This window comes from Genypterus blacodes, unplaced genomic scaffold (assembly GCF_046128005.1).
Source record: "Genypterus blacodes isolate CSIRO-AG114 ecotype Tasmania unplaced genomic scaffold, CSIRO-AGI_Gbla_v1 ptg000216l_1, whole genome shotgun sequence".
NCBI classification, from domain to species: Eukaryota; Metazoa; Chordata; class Actinopteri; order Ophidiiformes; family Ophidiidae; genus Genypterus; species Genypterus blacodes.
Window position 1 is genome coordinate 1,038,822 of NW_027467015.1, and position 12,561 is coordinate 1,051,382.

At 45.7% G+C, this 12,561-nt stretch overlaps 1 protein-coding gene across 2 annotated transcripts; it reads left to right on the forward strand.

Annotated features, from left to right (window-relative positions):
• The first annotated feature begins 494 nt into the window (after positions 1 to 494).
• On the forward strand, positions 495 to 9,181 carry septin3 (septin 3). Of its 2 annotated transcripts, XM_076170359.1 has the most exons (11): positions 495 to 638; positions 1,026 to 1,131; positions 2,966 to 3,358; positions 3,474 to 3,602; positions 3,695 to 3,776; positions 3,927 to 4,064; positions 4,718 to 4,835; positions 4,938 to 5,033; positions 5,280 to 5,376; positions 5,508 to 5,559; positions 6,590 to 9,181. In XM_076170359.1, the coding sequence occupies exons 2-11, from the start codon at positions 1,113 to 1,115 to the stop codon at positions 6,717 to 6,719; spliced, it is 1,254 nt and encodes a 417-aa protein (XP_076026474.1). In that variant the 5' UTR covers positions 495 to 638; positions 1,026 to 1,112; the 3' UTR covers positions 6,720 to 9,181. The 2 variants fall into 2 exon arrangements, with proteins under 2 accessions (XP_076026474.1, XP_076026475.1); XM_076170360.1 differs by lacking the exon at positions 1,026 to 1,131.
• The last annotated feature ends 3,380 nt before the right edge of the window (positions 9,182 to 12,561 follow it).

The window sequence follows — 12,561 nt, forward strand, 5'->3', positions numbered from 1 at the left end:
GAGACACAGGACAGAGCGCAACTGATGTCTTAGTGGCACCTAATCGCAAGGTGTCCTGGGTGGAGAAATGTGTGGTAACCTGGCAGCCGTCTGTGGAGCGCTGCCCAGTCGACACAACCGACCGTGGCTCCGGTCCAAAGGGGTCATGTGACCTGCAATCCCAACCACACAACAGCTGGAGGCCGGAAGAGGCGACAAGCGGCATCCCGCCAAACAAACCGAAACAGTCTCCGGCAGAAAGAACGATTATTGCCGAGGACCCAGAGGACCCCTACTACGTCACCATGTATTACCCAGGATCAGTGTATGAGTCCATGGGTGAGTACAGAGGTATCCAAAGCTTAAATCCATTAATTCCTCTAAGCACAAGTGATAGGAAGTCGTAAACATATTTGGGGCAGACTTAAGTAATGCGACTCGGTTGTGGGTGTGGCCTGAGGGGATAGCAGAGGGAATTAAGTCGGCGCCTCCTTATCAGTAAGGTAACAGACGCGCTGAGGAGCGACGTGACGCCGCTGGTTTGTGGTTCAAAGTGTTTGGTCCTGGGGAAGACAGACAGGCGTGCGACAAACCCACACAGACGAAACATGCAGAGAGGAAGGCGAAGGAAGAACAGAGGAAGAACGCAGAGATAACATGTGAGTACTGTTCCACCACGGGGCGAAGGTTGTTCAGCTGCATTCAGTGTAGGAAGTGACTAGGGGCAAAGGGCAAAGACTCCCCCCCCACCCATAAATGATTCCAGTGTAATAAACGCTTTGAACTCGTATTGTTAATGAATCAATGTGGAAATATCTCTAATTCTCTTGCGTGCGTTTAAGATGCCACAAATTTGGTCCTCAAACAAATACAACTCTATAATCCCCTCTGTTTTTATTGAGATGTCATATGACTTTAAAAAACAACCTTATTTGTCTTTGTTAGAATTAAACATTACAACTCCACAAATTATTAGCTGACTGATTTTCATGTTTATTTTGAGGATAGGGTTACAATTCAGTTCCAGTTCTCTTTACATCCTGCAGGGGGCAGTCACAACTTCACCGCTTAATCACGGCAGATCAGACAGAATGTGGGTTCCTACTGGATCGATTGATGAATAATTGACACAAATGGTGATTCAGACATTATGTGAGTTAACGATTCTGAATTTTGTACTCGACTTGACAACACTGAACCCGACATGTTTTCCTTCCACATCATCATCATCACTCCTCTCATTGGAATAAAGGATTGTTTTGCATCTAGACAATATCCTCCTCTCTTATTTCCTTTCAAATCGTTTTCTTATAACAAGTTAGGTTATTTGGCTCTTTCCCCAAACGCCTGTCTCGCCGTCTAAATGACTCTTTATTGCTGCTGAATCAGGTAATTACTTAAATGCTGATGAACCAACCCAGCCTGTCCTCACATCACACCCCAAGCAAGTGCTGGATAAATCCGGCCCCCTTAGTCAGAGCTCCGAGATCTGGCCCTGCTCCAGGAAAAGTGGGTATAGAGAATGGATGGATGAAGATTGGAAAAATAGCCAATAGCAAATTAGACCTAAAATGATCAAAATTATATAATATTAATATAAACTATATGAAAATGCATAATTGAGTTTATTGTTGCCCAACTCCTTAAACCAGCCTGAAGCCAAACATGTCCCTTTGAGGTGAAGTGATCCAGCACTGCGCATGCGCGAGTCGTCCCCATTCTCCCTTTCCTCTTGTCGCCTTGGTAACGGCAAAGGAGGGGGGCTCGCGGCCAGAGAGGTACCATTTGAGCACGTGACCGCTCACTGCATCTTATTAGCGTCGCGGTTTCCTCCACGGACACGGACACGGACACGTACAGCCGCCGCGGCCGCCGAACGCGTTTCTTCGCGCTTAAAGAGCAATTAACCGGGAGTTGGTAAGTGCGTGATTGGCGTGGCTTCTGCCGTGTATCGGCGCTAGCATGCTGTAGCTTAGCCAGGGGCGGGTGATGCTAGCGGCGTTACCCGGTATGACAGGAGGCAGACAATGGGGTCGGCAGGCTGTGGATGGAGCTAACGGTGGGTGTGTGTGTGTACCGTGGACGCGTCGAAAGTGTGTATGAGTCAGATGTGCGTTCGCTTGACTCTGTACGGCGACTCGGGACAAAGACTCGCGTTTTTAATGAGGATTACAGGTCGCTGAAAGGTGAAAAGGAGCGGTAGCGGTAGCCCCATTGCCTGGCCAGAAGTATGTGGACACCCGCCCCTGTGTCATTGTTGCGCATTTGAATGTGTTATTAATGTGGCATTGGCGGGGATTGACTTGATGTGGGGCGATTAGGCCTGGATCTGCTTTCTAGTTCATCCCAAATCCCAAGTGCCTGGCATGCAGATTGCTCATGTTCCTGCCCCTAATCTGATGCCACAAAGTTTGAAGCTCACTGTTATCTTAAATATCCTCAAAGGAAAGAGGCCCAAATTCCTACAAAATCACTAAAACAGTGAAGCCACATGTTGACATTTGAAGTCACCATCGGTTAGTTGATGATTAATCGATATAATCTGTGATTTGCAAATGTGTGTGTGTGTGTGTGTGTGTGTGTTTGTGTGCGTGTGTGTGCGTGCCAGTGAGCAGCGAGGGGGCAATGGAGCACAGAGCGACACTGCCTGACCACTGAGTGCTGCTGTGACTCAGACTGACGGCCGCTGCCTCACTGACCTGTGTGATCTGTATCAGGCTCTGTGGCTGCACTGACCTCAGGCTCAGCAGCAGCAGCAGCAGCAGCAGCCTGCTTCATGTGTGTGTCTGCAGGGGGGTTAGATTGTGATGAACATAACGGCTCAACCTTACTGTCTGTTACTGCCTCCATCTGCCTGCAGTTACTTTACAGCCTTTGATGTAGAACAAGTGAAGGGAGGAGATGAGGAGATGAGGAGAGGCCTCAGACGGCTCCTCTGGCCTACTTTGACTGCATATTTTTATCTTCCCTCTTTCCCTCTCTGTAGACATGTCCGACATAGTTCCCCCAGAAGTGAGACCTAAACCGGCTGTCCCTGCCAAGCCCCCGCATGTGGGTACCCCTTCCCCCTCCACTCCCTTCCCACCCCAAGTGTCAGGGATCGGAGGAGGAGGAGGAAGCGGCGGCGTCTCAGTCGCTCCAAGCTGCATTCCTGTGCCCATCGGAAGCCACGGCTCAGCCAACATTGGGGCTCCGACTGCGGGACAAGGTGCAGGCCACGTCGGGGGTCACGCTATGACACATGGTGGACCTCAAGGGGGCTCCAACACCTCCGGCAGTGGATCCACACTACTGGGGTACATCGGCATTGACACCATCATTGAGCAGATGAGGAAGAAGACCATGAAGACTGGATTTGACTTCAATATTATGGTAGTGGGTGAGTCAGAGAGGAGCTGTGAAGAATAGATAGCTGTGATTCCTAGACTTATTCTGTTCCTTGGTCATACCTGGATGGTTTCTGTTCTCTTCTCACCTTCTGCCCTCGCCCTCAGGTCACAGTGGACTCGGCAAGTCGACTCTGGTCAACACGCTGTTCAAGTCCCAGGTCAGCAGGAGGAGTGCAGGGTGGGCTCGCGATGACAAGATCCCCAAGACTGTGGAGATTAGATCAGTGTCTCACGGTGAGTCCAGGACAGATGTAGTCCTACTTCAACAACACCACAGATGTATGGCTGATGCTCGGTGGTTATGGGTCATTACTTGTGTGTTGTAGTCATTGAGGAGGGCGGTGTGAAGATGAAGCTGACGGTGGTTGACACTCCAGGCTTTGGGGACCTAATCAACAACGACAACTGGTGAGACTTTTCCGTTCACGCGTCATTGAAGCCTCATTAATGTCTCCGAACGCTGCGGTTTCTCTCTCGTCAGCCAAACGCTATTGAATCGAATTCCCCCACTTTTGAATAATCGTTTATCTCGCTTGTCCGGCTTTGCTTTGTCCACAGCTGGGAGCCCATTTGTAAGCACATCAACGAGCAGTACGAGAAGTTCCTGAAGGAGGAGGTCAACATCACCAGGAAGAAGCGCATCCCCGACACCAGGGTGCACTGCTGCCTCTACTTCATCTCCCCCACCGGACACTCGTGAGTTAAACTCCGTCTAGACGTCTCAGCATTCAGGGTCGCACACACAGCTTTTGTGACCTTTTAGCCAAAATCTTTTCTACACACACACAGAGACACACACACACACATATCTCTCCTCCGCACACTTGAGTAAACAAACAGGTCGTCTTTTGTGTCTTATCTTATCTTATTCAATGATGCAGAACCGTTCAGAAACTTTGTAATATTTGCAGAGGGGACACAAAACGTTACAAATCAAATCCTCTCTCTCTCTCTCTCTCTCTCTCTCTCTCTCATTCTCTCCTTCTCCTTCTTCTTCTCCTTCTCCTTATCACTCTCACTCTCTTTGTCTTTCTCTCTCTCTTTCTCTCCTTCTCACTCTCTCTCCCTGTCTTTCTATCTCTTTCTCTCTCTCATTCTCTCCTTCTCCTTCTCCTTCTCACTCTCACTCTCTTTGTCTTTCTCTCTCTCTTTCTCTTTCTCTCCTTCTCACTCTCTCTCCCTGTCTTTCTCTCTCTCATTCTCTCTCTTTCTCTCTCATTCTCTCCTTCTCCTTCTCCTTCTCACTCTCACTCTCTTCGTCTTCCTCTCTCTCTCTCTCTCTCCTTCCCACTCTCACTCTCTCTCCCTGTCTCTCTCTCTCTATCTCTCTATCTCTCTCTCCCTCTCAGTCTTCGGCAGCTAGATCTTGAATTCATGAAGCGCTTGAGTCACTCCGTCAACATCATCCCCATTATTGCCAAGGCCGACACCATGACCATAGAGGAGAGGCAGGAGTTCAAACAGCGGGTGAGAGCCGACGGCGTTGGACACAGAACTCCTCGTTTGCTTCTTTCAAGTAACTCAAATCTCTATCGGATCAAAATCATGACGTCTTTGTCTTCGCTGTAGGTGAGGAAGGAGCTGGAGATGAGCGGCATCGAGTTCTACCCACAGAAAGAGTTTGATGACGACATGGAGGATAAGAGCGACAATGACAAGATACGGGTAAGAGGTCCCGTCTCTTTCAGGGCATGTGTTACTCTTCCTCTTCAAGAGTCGTCCCTGAAATCATCAAGCTCTTTTATCCATAGAGTCTGCTTCCCCACACACACCCGACTCACACACTCACACACTGCCTCCTATTAACAGTGCATCAGTGCACCGGGGCGTCTCGTTTATTTGTTTCATCCCATAAACCTTTACGCACTCCTCTTCGTCACGCTGACCCCTGTTTTTAAATGATGATCACAGGAGGCGATGCCCTTTGCTGTGGTGGGCAGCGACAAAGAGTATCAAGTGAGCGGCAAAAGAGTTCTGGGCAGGAAGACGGCGTGGGGGATTGTTGAAGGTTAGCGGCATGTCCGTTGTTATTACCGTCAACATCCTCGTGTGTGTCCCGTATAGTAGGAGGAAGATGAGGAAGGTCTGATTGAAAGGGCTCGTATCTCAACATCTCCTAATATCCTTTTTTTCTTGCAGTTGAAAACCCCAACCATTGTGAGTTTGCTCAGCTGAGGGACTTCCTGATCAGGTAAGAAAGGCCTCATATCTTCTCATGAACAAACACTTATGAACACGGTTGCGTAGCTTACATGAGCGGCTCGAATTTCACTCATTTGATGCAGTTTACCTGCTGCAGGTATCGATCCTCGGCTTGGCTGCTGCAGAACAAATTCAATTAACTTAATTAGAATCAAACCAGGGGAGGGGGGGGGGGCTCTCTGTCTCCCTGTCTCTGTCTCTCTCTCTGTCCCTCTCGCTCTCTCTTTGTCTCTCTCTCTCGGTCTCTGTCTCTCTCTCTATGTCTCTCTCTTTGTCTCTCTGTCTCTGTCTCTGTCTCCCTCTCTCCCTCTCTGTCTCTCTCTCTCTCTCTCTCTCTCTCTCTCTCTCTCTCTCTCTCTCTCTGGTTTTATTTCCCCTCTACCCATTTACAACTCAATAAACAAGGCACGCCGCTCTCTGCACCTGCTCGCAATCAAATTACCGCTGCACTCCTTTGCAAGCCGACGCTCCCACAGATATTAATAGAGCGAGAAAAACATAGTAACTATTCAGCCACCGAATCTGCAATCTGTCGTCCCGCACTTTGCCAACAAACCAGCAGAGCGCCGAGATAGCGAGTAGGCGAACGTGACGAGAGTGTAACGCTGGCAAACGCTCGCTCTGTCCTCTCTCTTGTGGAATATTCTGAGAATGTTATGAATGTAGCGTGTGGTAAATCCCATCGCTTCATATTGTTTCCATCCTCTCTCCCTCCTCAATTCTCTCTGCCTGTCTCTCCTTCTTTCTTCCCTCTCTGGATTCCCTGCATTACCCTCTGCCTTTCTTCATCTTTCCTTCTTTCTCTCGCTCTCCCTCTTTTGCCTGACACTCTCTTTCCCCTCTTTATACCACATCTCACTCACTCACTCACTCACTCACTCACTCACTCACTCACTCACTCACTCACTCACTCACACACACACACACACACACACACACACACACACACTCACTCACACACACACTCTCTCTTCCTCTCTCTCTCTCTCTCTCTCTCTCTCTCTCCCTCTGTTTCTCAGGTCTCACCTCCAGGACCTGAAGGAGGTGACGCATAACATTCACTATGAAACCTACCGCGCCAAGAGACTCAACGAGAACGGAGGTCTGCACCCAATATCCGCCAATGACACCCAAGAAAGCAACCTGTAACCGTAACAGTTGAGAATGAGAACCAAAACAGCGAAATATATCGTATATTATCATCATTGTTATCAAAGCATCGCTGCATGTTTAAACTGGCGTAAATCAGCCTCATATCACATCATCAGACTTCAAACGCAGACCATCGTTTTCTAATTTGCTTCCCCATGTGTGTCTTTCAAAATCATTCCGAGGATCATTTGGATGCTATCACAGTCCCACACAGAGAATCATAGTGCCATTATAAAATCAACCATTACTGCCAACGCCTCGTGGTTTCTCCTCATCCAGGTAGTAGAAGCTTAGAAAGTGCCACATTGTTATTATCTTGTTTAGAAGAGGCTGATTTCTAAGTCTGTTTTTCCAGTCGGTTTAGTCTTGTGGTGTTCCGACAAATGTGATTTGTTGGGATTGTTAAAAGCGTATTCCCCTGTGCGGCGGTGATGCATGGCACGACTCTGTGCAGACTGCTCGGGATCAATTCTCAACAGCAGCTATTCCCGACGGCTTGGCTGTCAGGAGTGCTTAACAAACAGGAAAGGCTGTGCTGTCATCTTTTATACCCGACCGTACCGTGAAAAAACAAATGGACACACTCGTCCCCTGCTCGCCCACCCCTACCCTCCCACCCCACCGGGCGAATTTCAATGTTAAAATAATTTGTGTGAACACATTTGCATGCTTAGATGAGAGACGGCTGCAGTATTACTCATGAAATACGATTCCGTGGGCGGCAGTGTGTGTCTGTGTGTGTGTGTGTAATTAAATGCAGGGTTCGTGAGTGAAGATGCTATCACTTCAAGATTCACCATCATAGTGCAAATATGCAAATGAACTGTAGGAGACAATACAGCTCATCATGCTTTGTTACTCAGAAATGGCTGAGCAGGAGAGACGTGATGTCCAGGTGAAATGATCCGCTGGCTCACTTGCATCGACAGAAAGAGAAGAATCACAAAACACATCACTGAAAATATTTTTGAATAATGTTTTGTTCTAATTAACTATACGGAGAGTTCATCTACATATCTGCTGCATTTAATGTCTGTACAGGTTCTGTCTTATGTTACAGAAGCTTTGGGAGGTTATGAAAGAGCAGCTCAGCCAATAATGACACACAAAATCACACTTCAAATAACTGTGTGCAATGCAAAATCATAGAAAATGAAATCAGGGTTTTCCAGCTGTGTGTCAGAGTCTCCAAAACGTTTACATTTTGCACAGCGTATACAGTGCGATGCATCCTCGTCCCCACTGGCCTCTCATAAACAGGTTATTTCCTGATCATAAAGCCACATGACCCAGCCTGCATCTGTGTCAGCCACAGATAACAGCTGAGCTGAAAATCGACTTATTCTTACATTGTTTCTTCCTTCAGCTCGACGTCTTGTGCCATGCAAAGTGTATGCAAGCCCTTCAGCTCCGCTGAGTTGAGACTCATGTTGCCTGGAGACCAGTGTCTTGTGCCAATGTCATTTTAAAATTGCCTCCCTCGTCTACCACCTGGTGGCAGTGTTGCTCTGCGTGAAAGCAGTGACTCAATAGAACAAACTGCAGACAATTGGTGGAGCTTTGTTTCCTCCTCAGATGTTGTGAATGGTGAGATGTTTAATCCACAAGTCTGATTTCCAGATGAAGTTTACAAGGCCTGGCCCATGCACTGCTAATGCTACTAACTTTAATGTAGTCATATCCTCCCACGTCACGTTTACCATTTTACCATTACCAAGAACATTGCCAAGTACATTGCCCTATCAATATGCACTTAAAAAGCCAGTGTAATCATTTCAAATCAACTGATGCATTCGGTTGTGTTGGTTTGGTTGTTTGCCAAGTTTCCCTCATCAAATCAAAGTTCATGCGTTCTGCCATGCATACTGTTTTCAGCTGAGCACAAATAAACTCAATCTTTCTGTATCTGTCAATCATTATCATTTAAATTGTATCTTACGTGGGTGTCATTGACCCTGAGAACATTTATAACAATCATACAAATGTGTGGGAGCAAGATATGAATTATGGTGTCTGCACAAAATGATCAATAGTTGTCTGCAGTTTTCGATCGATAGTTTTTCAGCAGAAACTGAAGCAGAATTAGAAGAAGCATTCCGTTTTTACTCTGTTTGTATTCATGCCTGTTGCCAAGAATCTGTTTACTCCAAACCTTTAACATCACTCCACCTCTATGCTAACTAGTTGAATCTTTCCAACATGTACAGTGCAAGATCCTGAGGTAAAAGTTGCCGTTTTCACTCCTGTAGCTAAACTCACAGCCTGCGATGCACAGATCAATCATGTCTGTGATCATCTCGACCTCACCATCTCCTTATCTTTCATTTAATAATCACTTTTCAAGTGTTTTGTGATACATTGAAATGTAATTCCAGTGTTTTGTTGAGTTATTTATACATTCATGTGTTATTTATTGTAAATGTATTCTTTATTTAATAAAAATAAGTCTCTCTACTTCAGCAACTTTATTTCTTTCTTTCTTTCTCTATGTCCGCTCAATCTCTGTCTTACATGATCGACTGTGAGATTTGTTTTGAGGTAATTAAACAGTCTCACTCCATAGCTAAAGAACTTTGCTCAGCACAGTTGAAAGCTCTAAAACTCGTGGTCCTTTACATCAATGTTAATATAGCTTTGACAAACTAGGTAGGGGTGATCCAACCAGATTAAAGCCAGCAGTGATTAGTTATATAAAACAGCTGCCTTCAAACTCAAATTGACACAAGGTTGGAGAAAGGAGACCGGTGTGAAAATGAAACTATTCTTGGACATGACGCTCCATCTACGGGCTCCGAATCCTCATGTAGTCTGTCAAACCTCTTATATGCTCACATTGTGGACACCTGTGTTATGTGAGTTTTATATACAGTGTTTAAAAAGAACGTGTTCACCAGATCAACATCTTGTGTATCTGTTACCAATTATGAGACACACCAACAAGAACACCTCTGTGTTCATGTCTTCAATCCTAATGGTATGACTGTGGAATGTGCTATTTGACTTTCCTATTAGACATCTATTGGAGTGTCTATATGGGGGTTTTATCAGACCTGAGGCGTTATATTATCACCGTGCGAAGCGATGAGCTTAGTTGCCCTTTGATCAACTGAAAAGACTGCATGTCAAATGTGCAGGCACAGGCAATGGCTGTTTGACAACTTGTAGCTGGAATGATTGTCACTCCTATGTCCAAATGTGTCTCTTGTATCCTTGCAGAGAGGGATGTGCAGCTGGAATGGGCCCCGTTTAAAATCTCTGACAAAAAGGCGGCTGCAATAAGCTGTAGCTAGGATGTGGCAACTACGTGTACATTACATTACGATCATTTGGCAGACGCTTTTATCCAAAGCGACTTACATTACCACTCTTCGCAGAGAGGGGACCAATTGAGGATTCGGTGCCTTGCTCAGGGGCACCTCGGCAGGGGCTCAAACCGGCGACCCTTTGGTTCCCAAGCGGAAGCACTACCCACTGAGCCACTGCCTCCCTAGCTTAGTTTTCTCCCTGTAGCTAAAGATAATGTAAGACACCAAGCCTAAAGAAGAAGAGGGACAAGCGACTATATAGATTTGAAAGAAGCCATTTACTATGTCAGGACCCAACTTTATGACTGAGTCAATCTCCATGGTAAAGCTTACCAAGACAGAAAGCTCCTATGCATGTAAACGTAATGAATGTTGTGCCCTTGAACTTCCAAACAGGGACTTTCTCATCCTGTTTGAACGTTTTGTAAATTTGGCTTCGAAAAATGTTCCATGGCTTGCCAGGGCTGCCATCTTTTGCCGTAAACACCAGGAGGAAACACCAAGTAAGGCTTCAAGGCAGACTGTGACTGTGCTTCACTGCTAAATCAACAGCTGCAGGAAATACTCCAGGATGAGCCAAAGGAACAAGACTGGCAGTTGGCCCAGACAAATTGCCACCATTCAACAATGAACCTGATATGCAGATGGGTGGACACGCATGTCCCATAAATCTGTCTTGATACCGTATAATTATGACTTGGCACTTAAGTCATTATTGAAAAAACTCGTAATTCAGAGATATTGCTTTGTCTCTGAATTATTCAATGACCAAACAGAGCAATCACACACATTGGATAAGAATAAAGGCTAATTATTCTCCCCCAGTTTCATCATTAGGAACAACCATCTGTCAAACAGTGATTAAACCATCCACCTCAGGGTCTTGGACCTTACCAACGACCTGAGCAGCCAGTTAGCCAACAAGGGGATTTGGGCTTCAAACACCTGGAACCAACGTGTTTTTGCATTCCAGGTTTCTGCTCGATTGAAGTCGACAGTGTCACATTCGGCAGTCAGTGCTGATAACTCAGAGGGTGGCTCTGTAACTGAAACCTTTCTTCTTTCCAAAATTGTTTGAATCCCCATCATTCAAGGTCAAATGAGCACAAACTCACAACTGCTGCTTGCGTTTAACCTTTAGTTATATGTACAGGATCATGTTTATGTAAGGTATATGACATGTACTAAACACGTCTATGTTCCCTGTGTAGGTACCCTTTCCATTTCTTCTTTCTGTCCTCTGTCAGCCACAGTGGAAGAGAAAAACAACCAGCAGGAGAGCAATGCCATTTTTCACAAGGCTTTAAAGGAATATATGAGGTAGTAGAGTTTGTACATATTTATGAACACAAATACTCCTTGGATGATAACATCTCATCCAGTGCTTACACAATTTATAACATCTCATACAGTGTTTATTGAATCTGATCATTTGGATTTGTCCAGTGACTGCCATGAAAGAACCGCTGGCAACGAGGGAAAGACAATGGCCTGATGGGGATCATGGGCAAGCAACCCATGCCTGCAGGATCCAATGCTATTTCAGCATGTTGGAGAGATCATCAGCAGGTCACAAACTGCAGGTGTCCACCTGTGGTTGGAGCAAAGTGACATTTGCAGTGGGCTTGAAGATTCACCAGGGAAAAGAAAATTGATTGAGGGAGGAAAGACAGGGGCTTCACATTGACCAAATCAGTAAAGTGAAGCTCAGCGACTGGACGCAAACCAGAGCTCACAGAGCATCAGCACTCCTGTCATGGAGGAGGAAAACTCAAGTACGGAGACGTTAGTCAATGGACCAAACAAACCACCAAGACCTCCAACATAGAGGGATATAATTGGGCAGAGATCGTATGAGAAGTGGTCACGTGCAGTTGATAAGAAACAGTGGGAGATAGTTGGCACCAACTTGACCCAAGCTTTGGAGCAACTCTCGACTGCTATGGCATCATTGGTCCAACTAGTCAGCTTGATGACATCATAACCATAAAAAACAGAGACTGAAAATGCCACCTTTACTTAAGGTGAATTATGTCATCCACACATATTGTTTTTGACCATTTAAAGTCGCTGCTGTTTCCATTAGTGGGATTGTCGAGGAGTCTTATTCAAATCTTAGATCAAAACATTCCAACTGTAACATTTCCGATAGGTAAGATCCGTCTTTCTATTAACCAAGCTGTTGGATGAAATCCATGCATGTATTTTCTACCCGGTAGTGACTCACTCATCTGGCAGGTTTTCTAACCCTGCTGTTTGTTGTGTGTGAGTCAGGAAACAGGGTGCGATAAGGAACACCGAACTTGAAACAGTTTTTTAAATGATAGACATCTAAGTCATTGCCTATAAGCTAATTTCACAATTGTGCCACTAAATGTTTTAGTGGTTTCCCTTTTTTCCAAGGTCGGTTTCAGGCTAATCTATACTAGCAGACAAGCATCGGTCATGGGAAATCTAAAATACATTTTAGTTTCAAAGATTGTAAAATGAATTTTTACACGTGGCTGAGTAAGAGAAACTAATTCTCCTCACAG

Excerpts from the sequence above, each read along its gene's own strand:
- septin3 (XM_076170359.1), top strand. Across the intron at positions 3,777-3,926 it reads CTAATCAACAACGACAACTG|CTGGGAGCCCATTTGTAAGC; the intron begins GTGAGACTTTTC and ends CTTTGTCCACAG. Across the intron at positions 5,377-5,507 it reads GGCGTGGGGGATTGTTGAAG|TTGAAAACCCCAACCATTGT; the intron begins GTTAGCGGCATG and ends TTTTTCTTGCAG.